Source organism: Aythya fuligula, chromosome 29, assembly GCF_009819795.1.
Source record: "Aythya fuligula isolate bAytFul2 chromosome 29, bAytFul2.pri, whole genome shotgun sequence".
Lineage (NCBI taxonomy): Eukaryota > Metazoa > Chordata > Aves > Anseriformes > Anatidae > Aythya > Aythya fuligula.
Window position 1 is genome coordinate 1822189 of NC_045587.1, and position 24360 is coordinate 1846548.

The following is a 24360-nucleotide window of genomic DNA, read 5'->3' on the forward strand; positions in this document are numbered from 1 at the left end:
AAACAGACCGGGATCTCCTGGGAAGGGTCCACGAAGGTGATACGGGGCCTGGAGCATCTTCCCTAGGAGGAGAGGCTGAGAGACCTGGGGCTGTTCAGCCTTGGGAAGAGAAGACTGAGGGGGGATCTCATCAATGTGCTTAAATATGTGAAGCGTGGGAGACAGGGATTTGGCCAACCTCTTCTCAGAGGCCTGTGGGGACAGGACAAGAGGCAACGGCCACAAAATGGAGCCCAGGCAGTTCCGCACCAACAGGCGAAAGAAATTCTTCACAGAGAGGGTGCCGGAGCACTGGGACAGGCTGCCCAGGGAGGCTGTGGGGTCTCCTTCTCTGGAGATATTCAAGGCCCGTCTGGAGGCCTACCTGGGCAGCCTGCTGTAGGGAGCTGCTTTGGCAGGGGGGTTGGTCCCGATGAGCTCTCGAGGTCCCTTCCAACCCCTACAACTGTGTGATTCTGCAAAGTGTGGGGGGAGATGCGGGGGGAGCAGCTCAGGGTGGAGGACATGGGGCTGCATGTTGGGGGGCACATGTGAGTGACAGTGGGGGTATAATGGACATAGGAGTGGAACTGGTGAGGGGAAATGAGGTCGTATAAGAGTGGGGGCACACACGAGTGTCAACGGAGGAGTTGTCCTCCTCCCTGTTAAAGGGGAGCAAAGCTCCCCCCACGGCCTTCCTCCCTTTGTGGGGCTGCAGAGCCTTCACCACCCGCTGGCCGTCATACCTGAGAAGCTGTTGCTAAGGGCCATAGGAAATAAGGAGGTGGTTGGTGACAGACAACATGGCTTCACTCGGGGCAGATCGTGCCTGACAAATCTGGTGGCCTTCTATGATGGGGTTACAGCTTTGGTGGGTGGGGAAAGAGCAACGGACATCATCTTCATGGACTTGTGCAAAGCACTTGCACTGTCCCCCGTGATCTCTGTGACCGCCATGTCCCATTGTCCCCCATGGTCTCAGTGCCAGCCATGTCCCAGTGGGCAGCAGTGGCTATGTCACCATTGTGTCACCATGGTGTGTCATTGGTATACGGCTGCCTCAGAGAGTATAGGGAGGGCTGCTTGCTGAGGTTTTCTGCTGTGTCTGGCTTTTGGGGGTGCTTCTGACAAGCCACACCACGGCTGCCACGCAGGGTGAGGCCGCCAAACTGGGAGAAGAGGGTGAGGGCAGAGTGACCTCCCCGGAGCCCGTACAGCCCGCAGGCGGGCGAGGGGGTGAACAGGGCTGCGTGTGAGGCTGCAAGCAGTGAGGGGCGGGCAGGAGCCCCCCCAGCTGTCTTGGGGCCACGAGGGAGAGCTGCGTGGGGCAGCTGAGGCTGGCAGGGGGGCAAAGGAAAGGGGTCCCAGGGGCTGTGGGCACTGGTAACGTCACAGGGTGGGATGCTGACACTGGAGGTGGCCTCACGGAGGCCCACGGGTCGAGGAGCCCTGTGCACGCTGTGCAGGTGCAGGCACTGGGGGGGGGTCATGAAGGGGTCTTGGAGCACATGTAGGCCCGCAATTAAGAGCTGACGGAGATGCAGGACTCGAAGGATAGGGAGCTGCTGGTGCTGCAGTCTGAGCCCATGGCCATGCTCCTCACGCTGTGCTGGCTTGTGACGTGCAGGTGAAGCCATGGAGGCAGAGGGTGTGAAGGGGTCCCTGGAGCGTGCGCAGGAGTGCGGCCAGAACATGGCAGAGGTGTTGGCACAGCTCCGTCAGGCAAGGGCTGATTTGGAAGCGGCGCTGGAGGAGTTCTTCAAGGTCTGTAACCCAACGGCAGAAATCCAACAGGGGCACGGCAGAGCTGCTGGGGAGTGCTGCGATCCCCAGAACGCCTTAGCGCTTGCCGCCCTGGTTCTGGCCTGGCCTTGCAGAGCCCTGGGGATAGGCTGGGGATTCCCTTTCCCACCGTGACTCCATGCCATGTGTCCCGGTTGCTTTGCAGTGCGAACGGAGGCGTGCAGAGCTGGAAAAGGCTGTTGCTGAAAGCGCCGAGATCAACAAGGTCCTGAGGGCAGGAGGGAGGGGAGATCAACGTGTTTGTGGGGGGGGAAGCCCCCTCCAAGCAGGTGTAGGGTGGACTCACAACCTGGTCCTTTGTTTCTCCAGGCGCTGAGGGAGGAGATTAAGCACCTCCGGGAGAGAAAGGAGGCTCTTGAAACACAAACTGCCACGTGAGTGGGGACAGGGCCCTGACCCCGACCAGGGGTAGACAGCGGGGAGGATCTGCACAGCATCCAGGCACCTGTGTCACAGTTTGGGGGCTCCTTTCAGCTCCTCACAGCTGCTCTGGGGAGCCTTTTGCCTTCTCCTAAGCAGCTCCAAGCATCTCTGAGCAACTCTTGACTCCTTTTAGCAATGCTGCACGACTGTGAGCAGCTCCCAGCCTCTTGTCAGAGACCCCCCCACCCCCAAGGCCTGGGGCAGGGAGGAGGCAGAGGATGCAGGGAGGGAGTGTAGGTTTATGCGGTGCTGGGACGATGAGATGCCTCGTCCCTGCTCCAGCAGAGGCTGGGCAGCACCCTGAGCCCCTCCTGGCCACCTCAGTCAAGGGGGAAGTCCTAATGCTGGCCGAGGTCTCTTCTCGCAGCCCAGAAACTCTGTGGTGTCTGTAACAGGGGGAAGAGGAAGCAGGCGGCCAAGCTGCCCAAGACTTTGATGCAGGAGATCGTGGCTGCGCAGCTGGTAGGAGAGATACCCCTGCTGTGGGGCTGGGGGGGGGGCGGTCTGGACTCGGCCCCAGAGGACATGGGGCCATTCACCTCAGTGGGAACGAGGGAGGGGGTCTGAGCGCCCCCAATGCCTTCCCTGTTTTGCGTGCCCCAACACGTGGCCCTGCTTTGCCTTGTCCTGTAGGATGAACAGTTGGCATCAAGGAGGCACAGAATCACTACTTGGCTGCGGTGAGTTGCTCTCGGAGGTCGTGGCTCCCAAGGCGTTAGGCAGCTTTTGACTTCTCCAGGATGAACTGCTTCAGCATTTCTTTGTTTCCTGGGTTGGGGAAGCAGGCGGGGTGTGGATTTCAGCCTCCCCTGGCCCTCAAAGTACCACAGAGCCAAGAGGGATAGGCAGGTTCCTCACCCCACTCCTGAGCAGTATCTGTTGCTCCCAGCACGGCACAGGGTCCCATGGCAGCGCTTAAAGAGGATGGCTGGGAAGAGCTGGGACAAATTTATCGCTGGCTCTGTCTGAACCTTCTTCTGTTCTGCAGGAGATTTCTGGTGTCCTTTGCCGGCCTGCAGCTCGCCTTCCTCATCCTGGTCCTGCTGAAGAGGGACATCCTCCACTGGGTCCTTCCTCCAGGGCTGGCATCTGCCCTTGGAAGCCATCCACCACGACCCTTTCTCTTCTAACCCTACCAATAAACCACAGCCCTTTATCAATAACCCTACCAATAATCCGCAGTCTTTTATTAGCGGGGAAGGGCAGGGCAGACATTCTGCATGGCCGGTGCTGACTGCATGATGCTGCCGAGCAGTTGGTGGCCTGCTGGGTGTTTGATGCACCCCACAGTGAGCAATATGAAACAACAAGAAGAATCCCAGCTCAGAAATCTGTGCTTCTCCCTGTGTTGCAAAAGGAATCACGCACTTCCCTTGTAAGAGAGAAGCAGCAATATATTTGTTGCTGAAAACAGTGATGGAGCAAAGCCAAATACGCCTGCTGAATGTCTGCTTGGCAGCTTACCAGTGTGTGGGGCTAGCAGAGGGCATCAAACAGACCTCAGCGTGACCACAGGTATGGGGGGCAGTGACCCACCCCTGGGTGCTATTGGAGGGCTGGGAAGGGCCCCTCCACAGCCCCGTTCTGTGCAGGGGAGCACGGCCAGGTACACACAAACAGGGACAGCTACTTGCAGGCAGAGGGAGAGATTCCCAGGGGACCATGACGCTGGGGGGGGATGCAGATGCTCAGGGAGGTGCTCCAGGGTGCTCTCACTTTTGCAGCCGCTTGATGCGGGCTTCTATGTCAGCAAGGTTGTCCCCTGCAATGGCCAGGTTTTCCTTCATCGTCTTCTGGACCTGCAGGGGGGTCAGTGGGGAAGGGAGTGAGCAGGGGGGACAGGATGGGGACCCCTCCCACCCCAGCACATGCTGCTGAGACTCGCCTCTGCCAGCAGCACGGTGTTGTCCTTGAGAACACCAGCTAAATCCTGCTGTGTGGTGTCCAGGTGCACAAGGACCTGCCCAAACTGTGTGGCTGGGAAGGAGGCGAAAACTCAGCACGGGAGGGCCCCCAGACCCCAGGACCTCCCTTGTCAGGCCACGCCACTGTCCCCAGCATCCCCCTTCCTTGCCCCTTACGTTGTTCTGGAGTGCATTCAACCCAGTAAAGCCAGCTGTTAATTATCTTGCTGCATTTAATTAATTAATTAATTAATAACTAATTATCTTGCTGTATTTACTGTGTGTGCAGCCTCACCTTGAGTGTTGTGTGCACTTCTGGGCTCCACGATATAAAAGGGATGTGAACGTCCTTGAAAGCATCCAGAGGAGGGCAACAAAGCTGGTGAAAGCTTTGTCCTGTGAGGAGAGGCTGAGGGCACCTGGGTTGTCGAGGCTGGAGAAGAGAAGGCCAAGAGGCCACCTCATTGCTTTCTACAACCTCCTGAGGAGGTTGTAGAAAGCAATGAGAGCTTAATTATGCTCTGTGAGAGCATAAATATGCTCTCACAGAGGCGCAAAACAACATCACTTACTGGCTCAGCTCTGGAAAACAATGGGGCCCTTCCCAAACATGGGGCAGCTTCTAGATCTTTCTCACAGAAACCACCCCTATGGCCTCCTGCTACCAAAACCTTGCCACGTAAACCTACTACAAAAGCCTAGAATCAGAGAGCCAGGTTTCTGTGATGGCAACTACATCAAAGTTTCCTCTAGCACAGTGGCCTCCAGCTCCTCCTGGTTGTTACCCATACTGCGTGCATTGCTGTAAATGCCACCTTTTGGGACGGAAAAGCCCTAATACCCTCTTGACCATACTTGGGTGTTTCTATAGTTAACCAACCCTTGTGTCCTTCCTGCAGAATGTTATGCCATCCTCCTCCTTCACCAAGACACTGACACGCAGAAAAGACTCCACAACCATGGTGTTGTAAAGTAGGCATACTTTATTGCGGTGCACTGGGCGCACTGGGAATAGCTTCCCTCAAAAAGGTGCACACCTGCCCGGTCGTTTCTCACAACATTATACATGAATACTGTTACATGTTACATGAGCTCTAATACATATTCATTATTTTCCCCAAAAGGCAGATCTCTTCCAAGTGCTCATTTCCATACTCCTCGCCCTTAACTCCTTCTGGTTGTGCCTGTGCAATGTAGCCTGGTGGTCGTGGGCAGGGGGCTTTCAGGATGAAGGCAACGAAGAAGAGGAGGTTAAATGTTCTGCCTTTCTGGACTTTGACCTTCTGTTGGACAGTATTTAGAAGTTTTTTGTTTATCTTTGCCTTGTTTCCTGCCAACAAGTTGTTCGTCCTTCCCTCATCCATTGGCCTTGAGCGATATCTTTTTACATCTGCTTCTCATAAGGTTCTCATCTACATCCCAAGTAATTAGGATATTTTTAGGTTTCAATTTACATCCCCGATAATTAGGATATTTTACCATATATGTAGCTAAATATTAATTCAGATAAGTTTTAGCATCTTCGCCATCTCAACACAAGACTGCAATGTCTTGCTAGCACATTCCTCACCCACAAGAACTGGCATGTTACATTCAGGCTCCATTCTAGTGACCCCGGTTCCACCCCCACCCCCCTTCATACCAACTGAAAAAAGCCAAATCTCATCCTAAAACCCTTTTCTGATGGTGGAATAAGCTATTCCTGTCTGTTCTCAGCAGGCCTGGTCTCATGTAAATTGAGCCAAGGTCAAAAAACCCAACCCCCTGCCAGTGATACCAGACTCGAAGCCAAGTCTTAATCTGATAGCTCATTACGTCCAGTCCCTCATTTCTTCCTCTAACTGGAGGGGTAGAGGAGAACACGACTTGCGCTCCCGAACCCTTGGCCAGTCTCCCCAAGGCTCTGAAGTCCTTCTTCATAGTCCTTAGAGAAGGCCTTCCTATTTCATCACTGCCTACCTGAAACAACAAAAACCTCCTTTTTAAGGAGGAGGTTTTAATGCAAGGGGTAGTCTGATTAGACTTTGGTGACACCTCCACGTAGGAAGAGCCATCACCTTCACCATTGTCCAGTTGTCCTCGCAGAGCAGCGTACCTGTTCTGCAGGGGCAGCTGGGGACGTAGGGGAACCACCGGGCTGGTGTACCTGTTACGTTTGTAATACTGACCTCAGTGTTTTGCCATTGCCCCCTGTCCCCCAGTTCATCACCATCATTGTTAGGGGGAGAAGAGAAGAGGAGAAGAGACGAGAGGGGGTTCTCTGTGGCAGGAGCTCTGTCTGCCTGCTGGTCCCCTCCTATTAGCTGCTCACAAGGCAGTAGGGGGTGACGTGCTTCTCACGGAGCCTCTGCTGGCTGCCTAAGCCTCAGGGCTGCTAGGGACGGGCTCCACCAATCTATCTCCGTCTCACTCTCCCTAACGCTCCTCAGCCTCCCCACCTCTTCCTTCAGGTCAGCCACAAGGCTGAGTAAATCATTCACCTGGTCGCATCTGATGCAGGAGTTGTCTCTGCTGCCCTGCACTGCAAGGGCCAGGCTCTGGCACTCGCATCCCGAGATGCATCCTGTATCTGGCACTCTGGCAGCCCGAGCCCTGTGCACTCACATGTTTGCGTGGGACCTCTGTCTGGGTCTCCATTCATTTTTCTCGACAACAGCCTTCTGCTGGGGTCCAACCACGGCAAACTAGCAGGCTCGCTAGAACTCCCTGTGGTAGCTTCCTTGCTAAAATTCTAAGTTGTAAGAGGCAGAGTTCCCAGAGGAGAGGGGAGGAAGAGAAAGGGAGGTGGGAAAGGGAGGAGAGGATACTCCCCATGCTCCTCCCAGCCCCACGCAAACTGCCTGTGCTAACTGCCAAGCCTATCCCATTTGGGCGTCCTGTTTGCAGCATTCCTGGGTCATGGCCCTCCCTAGGGACTGCTTTTATACTGTCAGGGGGTGGCTGCAGAATGGCAGCGACACCCAGTTTAAAACTCAGAATACCCCTGCAGCCCCCTCCGGCTACCAACGCCTTGTCACGTAAACCCAGTGCACTGCTTCAGGGACCACCCTCAGGGTTGGCTGAAACACATGAAACTGAGCTGCCACGTCTTTCTAACGTTATTATTCGTGTTTAAGAAATTCTTGTGGCTTTTCTATCCACCCATGAACCTGCACTCGATAGATGCAGGTGTATTCTGGGTTTCCCCAGTTGCTTCGCACCTCCAATCTGATATGGCGGAACGTTTTGGGAGGCTTCTTCTGTAAAGAAAACAAGGGGAAGCATCATTACTCAGGTGGGAAGAACTGCAGCACAACCATGTAGCTCTCTTTGCCAGCACTCCCCTTGCTGCAGACCAAATGGCAGCCCCGACAGAGGAGGAAGCAAGGGAAATCAGAAGGCCCTTTCTCACCAGGGCCATAGAGGCACCCTCTGTGCCTAGACAGCAAAGCCCTGGCCTCAGAGGCTTGCTGAGGGGAGCTATGGAAACCCAAGTTGCTCTGCTGCCTATGCTGCCTTGGGACACTGGGACAGTCTTGCTGATGGAGACAGATGTCTGCAATCTCCCCTCCCACCCCCAGTTCTTCCTCCTCGCCCTAAAGGGGACTAATTCCCTTCCAGAGCCCCTTCCCACTGCTGCTTTTTCTGCTTTACCAGAAAGAAAAGGAAAGCACTTCCAAAGGTGGGCTAACCACCTCATCCTGCCAGCAGGAGGCAGCCACATGGGAGAGCAGAGGGTGGCTTGGGTGATCATCTGAACCCTCTCTTCCAGAGACTAGCAGACAACCCGTCCTTCCTCCCTGCCATCCTGCCCACACGCACTTGCCATACCTGCACATGGAAGGTCTGAGCAATCATTCCATCCACGTTGTAGGTGAATAGCCCAAGGAGCGTTTCCATTTTGTCCTCATCCACTCCCTCAAAGACAAGAGATGATGGGGGCAGGTCAGTCTCAAGCAGGCCATCAGTAAAAGAATATGCTGAGGCCAAAGCTGGGAACCCTTTCCCACCTTCCTTGGCTCTAGCAGTATTCTAGTGCAAGTGAGAGTGAACCCAAGTCAGGGCACTTGGAGCAATTGCTCCCAGATCCTTGTCTGTGAACCACAGAAGAAGGTTCCAGGCGTGTCTAACAATGCTCAAGTGTCTCCAGTGCCCCTCGATAGGATGCGGTGCTCTGCAGCAACCAATCCTCAGATACCTGAGGGAACACACCACGCTTTCTGGCGCTGCTTTTCCTTGCGGCCAGGGCCTCCCAAAAAGAAGTGCCAGGCAGAGACTTACAGAGACAGCAAACTCTCTGGGGGCGCTGCTGACTTCTCCGGAAGGAGAGACTGTCCTGGAGATATGCCAGATGGTAAAAGCTGCTGGCCAGATTTTCACCGGCAACCGAATGACGACGTGTCCCTGAGATCCTTGGAAGGCCCAGCAGTCGCCTGGGGAGATACTGGGCTGCAACGAGAAAGCCAGTGACCGTCAGTGGCAAGGCAGTCAGAGGGCCAACAGATCTGGCTGTTCAGCAAGGAGCCACAGACCTTGCCTTCTCTATAGGTCGCAGTTCAGCTCACAGGTAAACGCTAGGCTATGAACAGAAGGTGAAGATGCACAAGTTTTGAGAGTGCCTAGGCTCAATTGCCTTTCGCAATCCAGTTCTGCTTTCTCAAAGGCAGAGGCCTGAGAGGCTTTCTGAAAGGCAGAGGCAGGGTGGTGTTCCTAATGTACATGTATGGCACTCCATCACCCTTCAAAAACTGAGCTGGACCTGTGAGGGCCATTTCAGTCATTCTTCAGGCTGATTTGGTTGACCAGATCAGTGCTGGGGGGAATAGAGAACATCTCTTGCAGCTTCCATGGCTCAGCACACTCACAGAACTCCCACCCACGCTAGAAACGCATGGTCTCCCAACCAGAAAGCAAGAAAGTAAACCAGCTGTCACAATTTCTCTTGCAATACCTGCAATATGGTCTCTGGATATTTTGCAAAAGAAAAGAGTGGAAAAATCCACCACTTCTTTGCGTCTTTCCCGCCATAACTCTTGGAAGTCCTCTGCACATCAATTGTGGCACCTGAAATGAATATGGGAAGAAGTTCACCAGGACAGGCAGGAGATTAGCAGAAGCAGTGAATTATGATGTGTTTCTCACGCTGAATGCAGAGCTTGTTGCTTTGGGGAGAGTCAGACACAAGCTGAACTCTGTCTACATACCTAAGGATTTCAGGGCCCAGTCAGGCATCCAGGTGTAGATTTTAAGCGCCTTTTCAAATGCGTTCCTTGTGAAGTGCAGAATGTTCTGGGGAAAAATAATAATAATAAAAAAAAGGAATGGAGATACAGCAGTGAGCACAAACACACAGCAGTTCTGCATGAGCAGACTCCTAGCAGAGAGCTAAGGAAGGGCTCCGTGTCAGAAAACCCAAGGCAAGACCTGTCAGAAAAGGTGCCAGACTGTGAGCATTCCCAGATGAACCACGTGAAGCCTGGAAAAGGCCACCAGTGTCCAGAGCCAAAGCACAGACCGCCTTCAGGTTCTGCCTGAGAGCCATGTTCCCCACCCTGTGTACTCTGCAGACCAGCCTGGAGATGGAGTCATGCCCTGAGCCAGCTGCTGCATGCAGAGGCCCCCTTCCAGCTGGGCCGGAGGATGGGACTGACCTGCAAGTTTCTAGGAAGGGCCTCCAAAGCTGAGCCAAGCCCAGCAGGTGCCTGGCTGGACACCCAGCCCAGGGAGAAGTTCACAGTGCTGCTCAGAGTGCAAGCAAAACTGAGCCCTGGCAGTCAGGTGTGGGGCAGGCAGCACAAGGACAGAGCTACCACCGAAAAGGGCCTAGAGGAACCAGCAGGAGGAACCCCTCAGAGGGCACTGAGCTCTCTGACTCGCCCCCAGCACCTTTACCTCTCTCTTCTCCCCTTGGATGTGATTATCTTCCAGAACCTTGCTCACTGCCTGCACAAACTGTTCCACTACAGCAGACACATGGGCTTCCTTCTCCTGGAGCTCCTGCCTCTTCTGGTCACGCCAAACCAGTGAGGTCCTGGAGGCAAAGGGAAAGCAGATCTTGTCCAGCAGCTGCCCATCGGAGGAAAGGGTTCCCATGGGCCATCTACCTCCCCCCTTCCCCAACCCCCTCAGCCCCTTTTCCCTTACTCTGGTTTACAAAAGGCTCCTTTCCACTACCCTAGGTAAAGGTTGGGAGCCCTGAAAACAAGGCAAGGGAGTGCAAAAATAGCACACAGCTGGCTGAGCCAAATCCCCAGGAAAACTTCCATGTCAAGAAAGCACTCTTACCCGGTAGACTTGTGCTCTGCTTCAGGCACCGCTAACGTTGTCTGGAAGATAAAGACACTCCACTGGAGAAAGCACGAGGAGCACTGCCAGGGCTTCCCAAAGGAGAATGCCCCAGTAACAGCTGGCAAAATTTTCCCCTGCTTTGAGGCAGTTTTGAGAGATCCCAACCCAATAGTCGGGCTCTTTAACTAGCCATGCTCAGCAGAGCACCGTCTGCATTCCCATTTGCTTTCCTATCCCACCCAGCCTCTCCCAGCAGTACAGAGGGAGCAAACGCCTCTTCTGCCAAAGTGCTCCTCTCTTCATCCTGTCCCTGCACAGGTCACTTGGGAAGATCCGTCTGCACATTGAAGCCCATCCAGGTGCCAAGATGGACTGACCAACACAATTGCCCACCACCCACTCTCTGTCTCAGCAGTGATGAGCCTTTGACCAAACTCCTCATTTTCCACATGGACACAGCAGGGCAGATCCGTGGCCTTTGCAGGCATTGGCTTTCCCACACCAAGACTTACTTGCAATGCTTCTTTTCCCCACAGTGTCCAGCAGTAGTCACCAGCTGTGGGTCACATCATCAAGAGAGAGTTATTTTCTTAGACTGCTAATGATCCCTGTAGCCCCATTTTCTTCTTTCACACCCACGGAGGGGTTTGGCTGGGACAGCTGCAACTGCAGAGAGAGGCTTCCACCCCAACCTCCTGGTCATACACCAGGCCCAGAAAATGGAATTTAGAAAATTTAGAAAATGGAGGAGCCCTGCTCCGACAGACCTGCTGACGAGACCAGTGGTGTGGTCTAGTGCCTGGAGAACATGCACAGAGACCACGGTTGATTCTACTCACAGGGTCAAAAAGCAAAGCTATATAGCTATACTTAGGGAATTTTACTGGCTGCAAGCCTGTCACTGCCAGCAGCCATACAAAGCCTTAGGCAGGCAGGAGCCTGCCTGTAAGGGACATCGGTGGCATTCACTGCATCACAGAAATGGGCTTGTCAATGGTGTACAAGGACAGTCTCTCTCCCTAGCTCTGCAAAGATGATTTTTGGTCAAGGAATACTCACCAAAAAGGACTGGAAGCAGAAGAAGAAGGAGCTTGAGAATCCTCCTGCCTTTCTGGTGAGTGACGCTTCTTCTAAAGGAGAGGGAAGACTGTGGTTATCACAGCCCACTTTTGGGACACACATTTTCCAGGCATCTGTTGAGGAGCTAGCTTGTCACCAGTTTCCTCTGCTCAATACAGCTGAACCCCTGAGGGCCCGCGGGCCTTTGGTAAGATCTGGCTAGTGGCACACCACCCACGGTATGCAAAGGTGGCTTAAGAACTCTGGCGTGACAGGGGGAAAGCAGCCTGGCCCCATTCATCTCTCCCCAGAGAAGGAGCAGGGCTGTGCCCACAAAAGAGGGTTGCTGGGTTTCCTGGCTGAAGGAATCCAGACAGCATGCAGGGCTTCTCACTTTCCCCTCCCAGCTTTCTGGGCTCTCCTGCACCTACCTGCCCAGCCTGGCTGGCATCTCCGCAGCACCAGCACACTGGCCAGGCATATGGAAAAGTCTGCTCCCCTCCCAAGACCCAAGAAGATCCTTTCTGGGCTCCGGCTGGTTCTGGAAGCCTCTCTGGTTGGTGCCGCTGCACACCTCGTCAGTGCAGGGTTTAATACAGGACAGCCAGCTGTGACATCACAAGAAGCAACAGCTGTAATTGTAAGGTGGCGTCCCTGATGACCTCAGAGGGGCTGCCCAGCAAGGAGAGATCCTGTGGGTTAGTCCGCAGCTCTGCCTTCTCAAAGCTGTCGTGGTTCCACTCGAGTGGGCAGCCGAGCTCCACCACAGCCGCCTTATATACTGTGTCTGGCTGTGACGTCATAAAGGAGGGATGACGTCATATGCCCTTATATGGCATGTGCTAGCCCCAAATACGCCCCAACAGCCTCAGCACAAGGGGTGCAGAGGAGGGAGGTGAGGGCTTGGGAACCAGTGCAGACGGAGCCCCCGCGCAGGCGCACAACAAGAATCTATGATGGGGTTACAGCTTTGGTGGGTGGGGAAAGAGCAACGGACATCATCTTCATGGACTTGTGCAAAGCACTTGCACTGTCCCCCGTGATCTCTGTGACCGCCCTGTCTCATTGTCCCCCATGGTCTCAGTGCCAGCCATGTCCCAGTGGGCAGCAGTGGCTATGTCACCATTGTGTCACCATGGTGTGTCATTGTGATACGGCTGCCTCAGAGAGTATAGGGAGGGCTGCTTGCTGAGGTTTTCTGCTGTGTCTGGCTTTTGGGGGTGCTTCTGACAAGCCACACCACGGCTGCCACGCAGGGTGAGGCCGCCAAACTGGGAGAAGAGGGTGAGGGCAGAGTGACCTCCCCGGAGCCCGTACAGCCCGCAGGCGGGCGAGGGGGTGAACAGGGCTGCGTGTGAGGCTGCAAGCAGTGAGGGGCGGGCAGGAGCCCCCCCAGCTGTCTTGGGGCCACGAGGGAGAGCTGCGTGGGGCAGCTGAGGCTGGCAGGGGGGCAAAGGAAAGGGGTCCCAGGGGCTGTGGGCACTGGTAACGTCACAGGGTGGGATGCTGACACTGGAGGTGGCCTCACGGAGGCCCACGGGTCGAGGAGCCCTGTGCACGCTGTGCAGGTGCAGGCACTGGGGGGGGGTCATGAAGGGGTCTTGGAGCACATGTAGGCCCGCAATTAAGAGCTGACGGAGATGCAGGACTCGAAGGATAGGGAGCTGCTGGTGCTGCAGTCTGAGCCCATGGCCATGCTCCTCACGCTGTGCTGGCTTGTGACGTGCAGGTGAAGCCATGGAGGCAGAGGGTGTGAAGGGGTCCCTGGAGCGTGCGCAGGAGTGCGGCCAGAACATGGCAGAGGTGTTGGCACAGCTCCGTCAGGCAAGGGCTGATTTGGAAGCGGCGCTGGAGGAGTTCTTCAAGGTCTGTAACCCAACGGCAGAAATCCAACAGGGGCACGGCAGAGCTGCTGGGGAGTGCTGCGATCCCCAGAACGCCTTAGCGCTTGCCGCCCTGGTTCTGGCCTGGCCTTGCAGAGCCCTGGGGATAGGCTGGGGATTCCCTTTCCCACCGTGACTCCATGCCATGTGTCCCGGTTGCTTTGCAGTGCGAACGGAGGCGTGCAGAGCTGGAAAAGGCTGTTGCTGAAAGCGCCGAGATCAACAAGGTCCTGAGGGCAGGAGGGAGGGGAGATCAACGTGTTTGTGGGGGGGGAAGCCCCCTCCAAGCAGGTGTAGGGTGGACTCACAACCTGGTCCTTTGTTTCTCCAGGCGCTGAGGGAGGAGATTAAGCACCTCCGGGAGAGAAAGGAGGCTCTTGAAACACAAACTGCCACGTGAGTGGGGACAGGGCCCTGACCCCGACCAGGGGTAGACAGCGGGGAGGATCTGCACAGCATCCAGGCACCTGTGTCACAGTTTGGGGGCTCCTTTCAGCTCCTCACAGCTGCTCTGGGGAGCCTTTTGCCTTCTCCTAAGCAGCTCCAAGCATCTCTGAGCAACTCTTGACTCCTTTTAGCAATGCTGCACGACTGTGAGCAGCTCCCAGCCTCTTGTCAGAGACCCCCCCACCCCCAAGGCCTGGGGCAGGGAGGAGGCAGAGGATGCAGGGAGGGAGTGTAGGTTTATGCGGTGCTGGGACGATGAGATGCCTCGTCCCTGCTCCAGCAGAGGCTGGGCAGCACCCTGAGCCCCTCCTGGCCACCTCAGTCAAGGGGGAAGTCCTAATGCTGGCCGAGGTCTCTTCTCGCAGCCCAGAAACTCTGTGGTGTCTGTAACAGGGGGAAGAGGAAGCAGGCGGCCAAGCTGCCCAAGACTTTGATGCAGGAGATCGTGGCTGCGCAGCTGGTAGGAGAGATACCCCTGCTGTGGGGCTGGGGGGGGGGCGGTCTGGACTCGGCCCCAGAGGACATGGGGCCATTCACCTCAGTGGGAACGAGGGAGGGGGTCTGAGCGCCCCCAATGCCTTCCCTGTTTTGCGTGCCCCAACACGTGGCCCTGCTTTGCCTTGTCCTGTAGGATGAACAGTTGGCATCAAGGAGGCACAGAATCACTACTTGGCTGCGGTGAGTTGCTCTCGGAGGTCGTGGCTCCCAAGGCGTTAGGCAGCTTTTGACTTCTCCAGGATGAACTGCTTCAGCATTTCTTTGTTTCCTGGGTTGGGGAAGCAGGCGGGGTGTGGATTTCAGCCTCCCCTGGCCCTCAAAGTACCACAGAGCCAAGAGGGATAGGCAGGTTCCTCACCCCACTCCTGAGCAGTATCTGTTGCTCCCAGCACGGCACAGGGTCCCATGGCAGCGCTTAAAGAGGATGGTTGGAAAGAGCTGGGACAAATTTATCGCTGGCTCTGTCTGAACCTTCTTCTGTTCTGCAGGAGATTTCTGGTGTCCTTTGCCGGCCTGCAGCTCGCCTTCCTCATCCTGGTCCTGCTGAAGAGGGACATCCTCCACTGGGTCCTTCCTCCAGGGCTGGCATCTGCCCTTGGAAGCCATCCACCACGACCCTTTCTCTTCTAACCCTACCAATAAACCGCAGCCCTTTATCAATAACCCTACCAATAATCCGCAGTCTTTTATTAGCGGGGAAGGGCAGGGCAGACATTCTGCATGGCCGGTGCTGACTGCATGATGCTGCCGAGCAGTTGGTGGCCTGCTGGGTGTTTGATGCACCCCACAGTGAGCAATATGAAACAACAACAAGAATCCCAGCTCAGAAATCTGTGCTTCTCCCTGTGTTGCAAAAGGAATCACGCACTTCCCTTGTAAGAGAGAAGCAGCAATATATTTATTGCTGAAAACAGTGATGGAGCAAAGCCAAATACGCCTGCTGAATGTCTGCTTGGCAGCTTACCAGTGTGTGGGGCTAGCAGAGGGCATCAAACAGACCTCAGCGTGACCACAGGTATGGGGGGCAGTGACCCACCCCTGGGTGCTAATGGAGGGCTGGGAAGGGCCCCTCCACAGCCCCGTTCTGTGCAGGGGAGCACGGCCAGGTACACACAAACAGGGACAGCTACTTGCAGGCAGAGGGAGAGATTCCCAGGGGACCATGACGCTGGGGGGGGATGCAGATGCTCAGGGAGGTGCTCCAGGGTGCTCTCACTTTTGCAGCCGCTTGATGCGGGCTTCTATGTCAGCAAGGTTGTCCCCTGCAATGGCCAGGTTTTCCTTCATCGTCTTCTGGACCTGAAGGGGGGTCAGTGGGGAAGGGAGTGAGGAGGGGGGACAGGATGGGGACCCCTCCCACCCCAGCACATGCTGCTGAGACTCGCCTCTGCCAGCAGCACGGTGTTGTCCTTGAGAACACCAGCTAAATCCTGCTGTGTGGTGTCCAGGTGCACAAGGACCTGCCCAAACTGTGTGGCTGGGAAGGAGGCGAAAACTCAGCACGGGAGGGCCCCCAGACCCCAGGACCTCCCTTGTCAGGCCACGCCACTGTCCCCAGCATCCCCCTTCCTTGCCCCTTACGTTGTTCTGGAGTGCATTCAACCCAGTAAAGCCAGCTGTTAATTATCTTGCTGTATTTACTGTGTGTGCAGCCTCACCTTGAGTGTTGTGTGCACTTCTGGGCTCCACGATATAAAAGGGATGTGAACGTCCTTGAAAGCATCCAGAGGAGGGCAACAAAGCTGGTGAAAGCTTTGTCCTGTGAGGAGAGGCTGAGGGCACCTGGGTTGTCGAGGCTGGAGAAGAGAAGGCCAAGAGGCCACCTCATTGCTTTCTACAACCTCCTGAGGAGGTTGTAGAAAGCAATGAGAGCTTAATTATGCTCTGTGAGAGCATAATTAAGCATAAATAAGCATAAATATGCTCTCACAGAGGCGCAAAACAACATCACTTACTGGCTCAGCTCTGGAAAACAATGGGGCCCTTCCCAAACATGGGGCATCTTCTAGATCTTTCTCACAGAAACCACCCCTATGGCCCCCTGCTACCAAAACCTTGCCACGTAAACCCACTACACCTTTCTCAAAAGCATCCTCTCCTGGGTTGCCCCACACGATGATGTCTTCAACGTACATCCACGGGTCCTGAGGGAACCGGTGGACTTGCTAAGCCACTGTCCCTCATACCTGAGAAGTTGTGGAAGTGCGTTTAAGGAGTTCCCACTGACTGCAGGAGGGAAAATCTAGCCCCAGTGTTTAAAAAGGGAAAGAGGAAGGCCCAGGAGCTACAAGCCTTCCTCCCTTCGTGGGGGTGCAGAGCCTTCATCACCCTCAAAATGGAGGTGGCCACAAAATGGAGCCCAGGCAGTTCCGCACCAACAGGCGAAAGAAATTCTTCACAGAGAGGCTGCCGGAGCGCTGGGACAGGCTGCCCAGGGAGGCTGTGGGGTCTCCTTCTCTGGAGATATTCAAGGCCCGTCTGGAGGCCTACGTGGGCAGCCTGCTGTAGGGAGCTGCTTTGGCAGGGGGGTTGGTCCCGATGAGCTCTCGAGGTCCCTTCCAACCCCTACAACTCTGTGATTCTGCAAACTGTGGGGGGAGATTTGCCGAGGCGATCGGCTCCGGGGCAGACGCGTTCTGCAGCGGAGCGGGGGATCGGGCCAGGCAGGGCTAATTTTTTCCGGCATCGAGCCTACTTGAGGGAGCCGCCAGGACCCGGCAGCCCTCGTGAGGGAGGCTGACGAGGCGAAGGCGGAGCCAGCAGCGCCCCCTCCCCAGCCGTTCAAAAGCTGCCCCTAGGGAGCGCGGCGAACAGGGCGGGCAAACAGGGCGTGGCGCGTCAGAAGGGAGTGGCGCGGCAGTTAGCGCGGCAGTTCGCGCAGGCAGGGCGCGCAGGAAGGGCAGAGCGCTCCCCCTACACACAAACAACACCTCCTTAACAACAGCCGTAACTAGGCGATAATGGTCGCCACCAGGCACGGCGCGCTCTCCAGAAAGTCGGTACACACGCAGACCGACTACCCGTTAAAAAATGCCGCAGTTCAGGTCACCGGATGCAAGGAGTGTCTGAGCCTGTTGCTGCCATCGGCGGGAGGCAGAGAAACTGCGTGCGTGAGGTGCGAGCAGGTGGATGATCTGGTCCGCATGGTGGCGGAGCTCAAGGAGGAGGTGGAGAGGTTGAGGGCCATCAGGGAGTGTGAGCGGGAGATAGACTTCTGGAGTAACTCCCTGCATTGCCTCAAGGGGAGGTACCGAGGTGAGACTCCTCAAATGGGGGCGGACCCCCCGCCCTGTCCCTGTCGGGCAGAGGGAGGGGATCTGGGAGCTGAGGAGGAATGGAAACAGGTCCCTGCTCGACATCGCAGGCGATGCTCTCCCCTTCTGGCCCCACCTTCCCAGGTGCCCTTACACAACAGGTTTGAGGCCCTAGAGATTGAGAGGCCGGTGTGTGAGGAAGAGGTAGCAAATGTTCCCAGGAGGATGCCTGGGGCGAGGAGATCAACTCCGCGCCTCAGGACTGCCTCCACCAAGAAAGACAGGAGGGTTATTGTTGTTGGTGACTTGATTCTTAGGGGAACAGAGGGCCCTATTTGTCGGCCTGACCCTACCCGTAGGGAAGTCTGCTGCCTCCCTGGGGCCAGGGTCAGGGACGTTGCCAGGAAGCTTCCTAACCTGGTACGCCCCTCTGACTATTACCCCCTTTTGATAGTCCAGGCGGGCAGTGATAACATCGAAGAGAGAAGCCTCAAGGCTATCAAAAGGGACTTTAGGGGACTGGGTCGGTTAGTGGATGGAGCGGGAGTGCAGGTGGTGTTTTCGTCCATCCCTATGGTGGCAGGGAGGAGTTCAGAGAGGACACGGAAAGCCCACCTGTTAAACACGTGGCTCCGGGGCTGGTGCCAACGCAGAAATCTTGGGTTTTTTGATCATGGGGCACTTTACTCAGCACCTGGCCTGATGGCCGCAGACGGGTCCCTATCTTTTAGGGGAAAAAGGATCCTGGGCCAGGAACTGGCAGGGCTCATTGAGAGGGCTTTAAACTAGGTAGGAAGGGGGATGGGGCTGAGGCTAGGATTGTTGGGGCTGTGCTAGGGGGAACAATGGCAAGACCGGAGGATAAGGCAATGGCCCAGCTGAAGTGCATCTACACCAATGCACGCAGCATGGGTAACAAACAGGAGGAGCTGGAAGCCATCGTGCGGCAGGCAGGCTACAACTTGGTTGCCATCACGGAGATGTGGTGGGACCAGTCTCATGACTGGAGTGCTGCAATGCCTGGCTATAAGCTCTATAGAAGGGACAGGCAGCATAGAAGGGGTGGTGGTGTGGCTCTCTATATTAGAGAGTCTTTCGAGGTTGTAGAACTCGAGGTTGGGAATGACAAGGTTGAGTCCCTTTGGGTTAGGATCGGCAGGGACAACAAGGCTAGTGTCCTGGTCGGGGTCTGCTATAGACCGCCGAACCAGGATGAGGAGACGGATGAGGAATTCTACAGGCAGCTGACAGAGGTTGCAAAATCATCAGCTCTTGTACTCGTGGGGGACTTCAACTTCCCTGACATATCCTGGAAGCACAACACAGCCCTGAGAAAGCAGTCTAGGAGGTTTCTGGAGAGCGTGGAAGATAGCTTCCTGACGCAGCTGGTTAGTGAACCTACCAGGGGTGGTGCCCCGCTAGACCTTCTCTTCACAAACAGAGAAGGACTGGTGGAGGACGTGATCGTCGGGAGCTGTCTTGGGCAGAGTGACCACGCAATGGTGGAGTTCACTATTCTTGGCGAGGCCAGGAAGGGGACCAGTAAAACCTCTGTATTGGACTTTCGGAGGGCTGACTTTGAGCTGCTCAGGACACTGGTTGATGGAGTCCCTTGGGAGGTGGTTCTGAAGGGCAGAGGGGTCCAGGAAGGCTGGGCGCTCTTCAAGAGGGAAGTCTTAATGGCGCAGGAACGGTCTGTCCCCACGTGCCCAAAGACGAGCTGGCGGGGAAGAAGACCGGCCTGGCTCAACAGAGAATTGTGGCTTGATCTTAGGAGGAAAAAGAGGGTTTATAAGCTTTGGAAAAGTGGGCAGGCCACTAAGGAGGACTTTAAAGAAGTAGCGAGGCTGTGCAGGGACAAAATTAGGAAGGCCAAAGCTCATCTGGAGCTCAATCTGGCTACTGCCGTTAAAGATAACAAAAAACGTTTCTATAAATACATCAACACAAAAAGGAGGACTAAAGAGAATCTCCATCCTCTACTGGATGCGGGGGGAAACTTAGTTACAAGAGATGAGGAAAAGGCGGAGGTGCTCAATGCCTTCTTTGCCTCAGTCTTTAGCGGCAATACCGGATGTTCTCTGGATACTCAGTACCCTGAGCTGGTGGAAGGGGATGGGGAGCAGGATGTGGCCCTCATTATCCATGAAGAACTGGTTGGTGACCTGCTACGGCACTTAGATGTGCACAAGTCGATGGGGCCGGATGGGATCCACCCAAGGGTACTGAGGGAACTGGCAGAGGAGCTGGCCAAGCCACTATCCATCATTTATCAGCAGTCCTGGCTATCAGGGGAGGTCCCAATCGACTGGCGGCTAGCAAACGTGACGCCCATCTACAAGAAGGGCCGGAGGGCAGACCCGGGAAACTACAGGCCTGTCAGTTTGACCTCAGTGCCAGGGAAGCTCATGGAGCAGATCCTCCTGAGAGTCATCACGCAACACTTGCAGGGGAAGCAGGCGATCAGGCCCAGTCAGCATGGCTTTATGAAAGGCAGGTCATGCCTGACGAACCTGATCTCCTTCTATGACAGAGTGACGCGCTGGGTGGATGAGGGAAAGGCTGTGGATGTGGTCTACCTGGACTTCAGCAAGGCTTTTGACACCGTCTCCCACAGCATTCTCCTCAAGAAACTGGCTGCTCTTGGCTTGGACTGGCGCACGCTTCATTGGGTTAGAAACTGGCTGGATAGCCGGGCCCAAAGAGTCGTGGTGAATGGAGCCAAGTCCAGTTGGAGGCCAGTCACTAGTGGCGTCCCCCAGGGCTCGGTGCTGGGGCCGGTCCTCTTTAATATCTTCATCGATGATCTGGACGAGGGCATCGAGTGCACCCTCAGTAAGTTCGCAGATGACACCAAGTTAGGTGCGTGTGTCGATCTGCTTGAGGGTAGGAAAGCTCTGCAGGAGGATCTGGATAGGCTGCACCGATGGGCTGAGGTCAACTGCATGAAGTTCAACAAGGCCAAATGCCGGGTCCTGCACCTGGGGCACAATAACCCCAAGCAGAGCTACAGGCTGGGAGAGGAATGGTTGGAGAGCTGCCAGGCAGAGAAGGACCTGGGAGTGATGGTGGATAGTTGGCTGAATATGAGCCAGCAGTGTGCTCAGGTGGCCAAGAAGGCCAGCGGCATCCTGGCTTGTATCAGGAACAGCGTGACCAGCAGGGCTAGGGAGGTGATCGTCCCCCTGTACTCGGCTCTGGTGAGGCCGCACCTCGAGTACTGTGTTCAGTTTTGGGCCCCTCGCTACAAGAAGGACATGGAGGTGCTCGAGCGGGTGCAGAGAAGGGCAACGAAGCTGGTGAGGGGTCTGGAGAACAAGGCTTATGAGGAGCGGCTGAGGGAGCTGGGCTTGTTCAGCCTGGAGAAGAGGAGGCTCAGGGGCGACCTTATCGCTCTCTATGGGTACCGCAAGGGAGGCTGTAGCGAGGTGGGGGTTGGCCTGTTCTCCCACGTGCCTGGTGACAGGACGAGGGGGAATGGGCTTAAGTTGAGCCAGGGGAGTTTTAGGTTGGATGTTAGGAAGAACTTCTTCACTGAAAGGGTTGTGAGGCACTGGAACAGGCTGCCCAGGGAAGTGGTGGAGTCACCATCCCTGGAAGTGTTCAAAAGACGCTTAGATGTAGAGCTTAGGGAAATGGTTTAGTGGGGACTGTTAGCGTTAGGTCAGAGGTTGGACTCTATGATCTTGAGGTCTCTTCAAACCTAGAAATTCTGTAATTCTGTAATTCTGTAATTCTGTGATTTTGTGATTCTGTGGGACCGGGACCGGGACCCCCGACCCCTCCCGCGCCCGCCGCTCTCCCCCCGTCCGCAGGGGGGCGCTGTGCCGCCGCCTCCTCTCTATGGTCGGCCACTCCCTGCCGGGACAGCTGATAGGGGGCGGTGCTTGAGCGGCGCTGACCAATCCCGACCGCGCCGCTTCCGTCGCGAAGCCTCCTATTGGCCCGCCCCGCTCCGCGCGGGGACCAATCCCCGCCGCCGTTAGTTTGTAAACCGGCGGCGCGCGGAGCGGGGCCCGCAGAGGGGGTCCCGGCAGGGCCGGGCGCAGGGCGCGGAGCCCCCATGGCGTCTCGCGGCCTCGCCGGCGGCGGAGGGAGCCCGGCCGCGGAGCCCCGCGGGACTCCCCCGTTCCAGGCGGACCCGGCGGCGCTGGCCGCGATCCTCAGAGGACCGGGAGTGGTACCGGGAGCGCGGCCCAAGGCTGGGCCCGGCGGCGCCGGCAGGGCCTCTCTGGCCGGACGCGTCCCGCTGCGCCTCGGCTCCCTCCGCACCCAAGGGAGCGCCCCCGGGGCCGCCGCCCGGAGCCGCCGCCGCTCCGCGTCCCGCTCCCCGCAGGCCTCGCGGCCCCTCCAGCGCCTCCTCGACCGCGCCTCCGGTTTCTCCCTTCGGGTTCCCGGGGCCCCCCCGCTCCCCCGCGCCCTCCCTGCCGCCGCCGCCGCCCCGGGTCTCGGGCCCCGCGGTGAAGCCCCGAAGGAGGCGGCCGGGGCCCGGTCCCGCAGGTGAGGGGAGGGAGGGGGGAGCCCCCCGGGGTGGGGAGGAGGAGGAGGAGGAAGGGGAGAGGCCGGTGCCGGGACGCCCCTCCCGGGACCGGGTCCGGCTTTGGGGCTGTCCCGGGGGTGCTCGGTTCCTGCCACGATCGAGCCATGCACAGGACAATGCCCCCCAGCCACCCCCTCCCCCGCTGTTTTTTTGTTGTTTTTTTTTTGGGGGGGGGGTTCCTAACCCTACCCCTAAATCCCCTCCCGCCTCTGCAGCCTCAAAAAACACACAGACCAGCAGCCCCCTGCAGCGGCAAAGGCAGGTGGGTGCCCCCCACCCCACCCCCTGCAGGCCCCAGCTGTTTGGGTGCTGCCCCCCCACCCCATAACTCTGCCTCTCCCTCCCCACAGAGACCCCCCCGGCTGTGCTGGCCCCTGTCCTGCCCAGCGAGCAGCTGAGTGAGGTGGGGGGAGCCGCTGGGGGCAAACCCTGCCTGGCTCGCAGAGTGCCTGCCCGTGTCCCCTTGGCCAGGGGCACTGCAGGAGCTGCTCGGGGGGCACAGGGGCCCACACAAACTATGGGGGGGACCCAGGCTGCACCGCCAGCTTCCCTCCTTACCCAGGAGAGCACATCCCTATTCCCAGACCTCCTCTCGAGTGAAAGCAGCACCCCAGGTATGCCCCCTGTTCCCCCCCCCGCCCCCACGCTGCTTGGGGGGGCTGTGCCGAGGCTCAGGACCCCCCTGCCTGCAGATGCTGAGCCCCTCAGAGCATCTGGACCATCCAATGTTGGCTTGGCTCGCCGTGTGCCCCTCACCAAGGCCATGGTTTGTATTGGGGGGGGGAGGGGGTTGTTAAGGGGCAGGCACCGGTGCTGAGCCCCACGCCCCAAAATCCCCCCACCACCATCTCGCCCTGCAGCGCCTCGAGGTGTCCAAAGAGCGCTTCTTCCGCACGCCGCGCCTCACCCCCCGCAGCTGCGTGTCGGGCACCCACCAGGTGGGCGACAAGCCAGGGGGTTGGGGGTCTAAGCCTGCCCCCCTCCCTCCCTCCCCTGCTGATGGCAGCGTCACCCCGCAGCGCCCCCTGAAATGGAGACTGGCCCTGACTCCCCAGCGTGGCCCCAGCACCGATGCTGCTGACAGCAAGGAGGAGGCCCCACCCTGGGTGAGTGCTGAGCCCTTTGGGGTCCCCCTCTTTTGAGGCTGGGACTTGTGGCAGTGCCCCCACCCCCACCCCCCCAACGTCTGCCTTGATTTTTGGCATCCTCCCCTGCAGGAGAACATCGTGGTGCAGCTCTTCAGGGAGGACGAGGGCCAGCAGGACCCCGAGGGGCCAGTGCAGGCTCTGCCCAGCACCTCGCCAGGCTCCAGCACAGCTCAGGTGGGGAAGTCCCGGGGGGGGGTGGTCCCTGCGGAGGTGTGGGGAGGTGTGGAGGATGGAGCTTAACTGGGGGGGATCCTCCTCCCAGGACAAGGCTGTGGTGCAGCTCCTCGGGGGGGAAAAGGGCCAGCAGGACCCCAAGGTGATAGCGAATGCGGTGCTGGCTCTGCCCAAGGCTCAGGTGGGATGGCTTTTTGGGGGGAGGGAGGTGAGGGAGACCTGGGGTCAGAGGGGGAGCGGGGCAGGGGGACATTCCCTGGGGAGGTGGAGGGGACTGCGTGGGGCAGGGAGGTGGGGGGCATCCTGGGATCGTCCCCTCGTTTCGGGGGGTGCCCCCCCCATGCCGGGGGTGTCCCACGCAGAGCTGTTCACTCAGGCTTTCCCCCCGCAGCGTGTGCTCCTGCTGCTGCAGCTGCTGTGGCAGGACTTGCAGGACCTTCCTGGCGTGACAGAGGTGCTCAGGAGCCTTTGGGGCTGTGTGGCCCAGCACGGCCTGGTCCCCCTGTCCCCCCACCAGGGCCCCTGCAAGCACCCGGGGCAGCTGTGACCACGTCCACCCCCCTGGGGCTGGGGGCTGCCCCCATGGGCACCGCCACGCTGCTAATAAACTCTTCTGTGCTGCACGTTGCTGTGGGGTCTCTGTGGGTGCTGGGAGTCCCTGCTCTCCAGGACAGCCCCCGTGGGGGCCCTTGGGTGCTGCCCCCCTGGCAGGCAGGGCTGCGTTGTCCCCCCCTGTGATGGTCACGCAGTGCCTGTGCTGGGGAGGGGGTCCTGGGGGGGGGCTGTGGTGTGTGGGGGACATCTTGGGGCATCCTCCTGTCACCCTGCAGCCTCACCAGAGCCGAGTACAGGGGGACGATCACCTCCCTAGCCCTGCTGGTCACGCTGTTCCTGATACAAGCCAGGATGCCGTTGGCCTTCTTGGCCACCTGAGCACACTGCTGGCTCATATTCAGCCGACTATCCACCATCACTCCCAGG

General features: G+C 57.5%; 2 protein-coding genes across 2 annotated transcripts; one reads left to right on the forward strand and one right to left on the reverse strand.

Moving 5' to 3' along the window:
* Positions 1-7210: 7210 nt before the first annotated feature.
* LOC116499858 (SUN domain-containing protein 3-like) lies at positions 7211-16398 on the reverse strand. The gene is made up of 8 exons (XM_032204709.1): positions 16336-16398; positions 15480-15562; positions 9981-10119; positions 9293-9377; positions 9040-9152; positions 8370-8537; positions 7920-8006; positions 7211-7348 (listed from the first exon to the last, which is right to left on the reverse strand). The coding sequence occupies exons 1-8, from the start codon at positions 16396-16398 to the stop codon at positions 7211-7213; spliced, it is 876 nt and encodes a 291-aa protein (XP_032060600.1).
* A 5565-nt stretch (positions 16399-21963) lies between these two features.
* LOC116500028 lies at positions 21964-24002 on the forward strand. The gene is made up of 9 exons (XM_032204927.1): positions 21964-22017; positions 22273-22319; positions 22408-22671; positions 22750-22823; positions 22918-22995; positions 23077-23163; positions 23275-23379; positions 23468-23560; positions 23771-24002. Exons 3-9 carry the CDS (start codon positions 22575-22577, stop codon positions 23924-23926), a joined length of 690 nt encoding a protein of 229 aa, XP_032060818.1. The 5' UTR covers positions 21964-22017; positions 22273-22319; positions 22408-22574; the 3' UTR covers positions 23927-24002.
* The last annotated feature ends 358 nt before the right edge of the window (positions 24003-24360 follow it).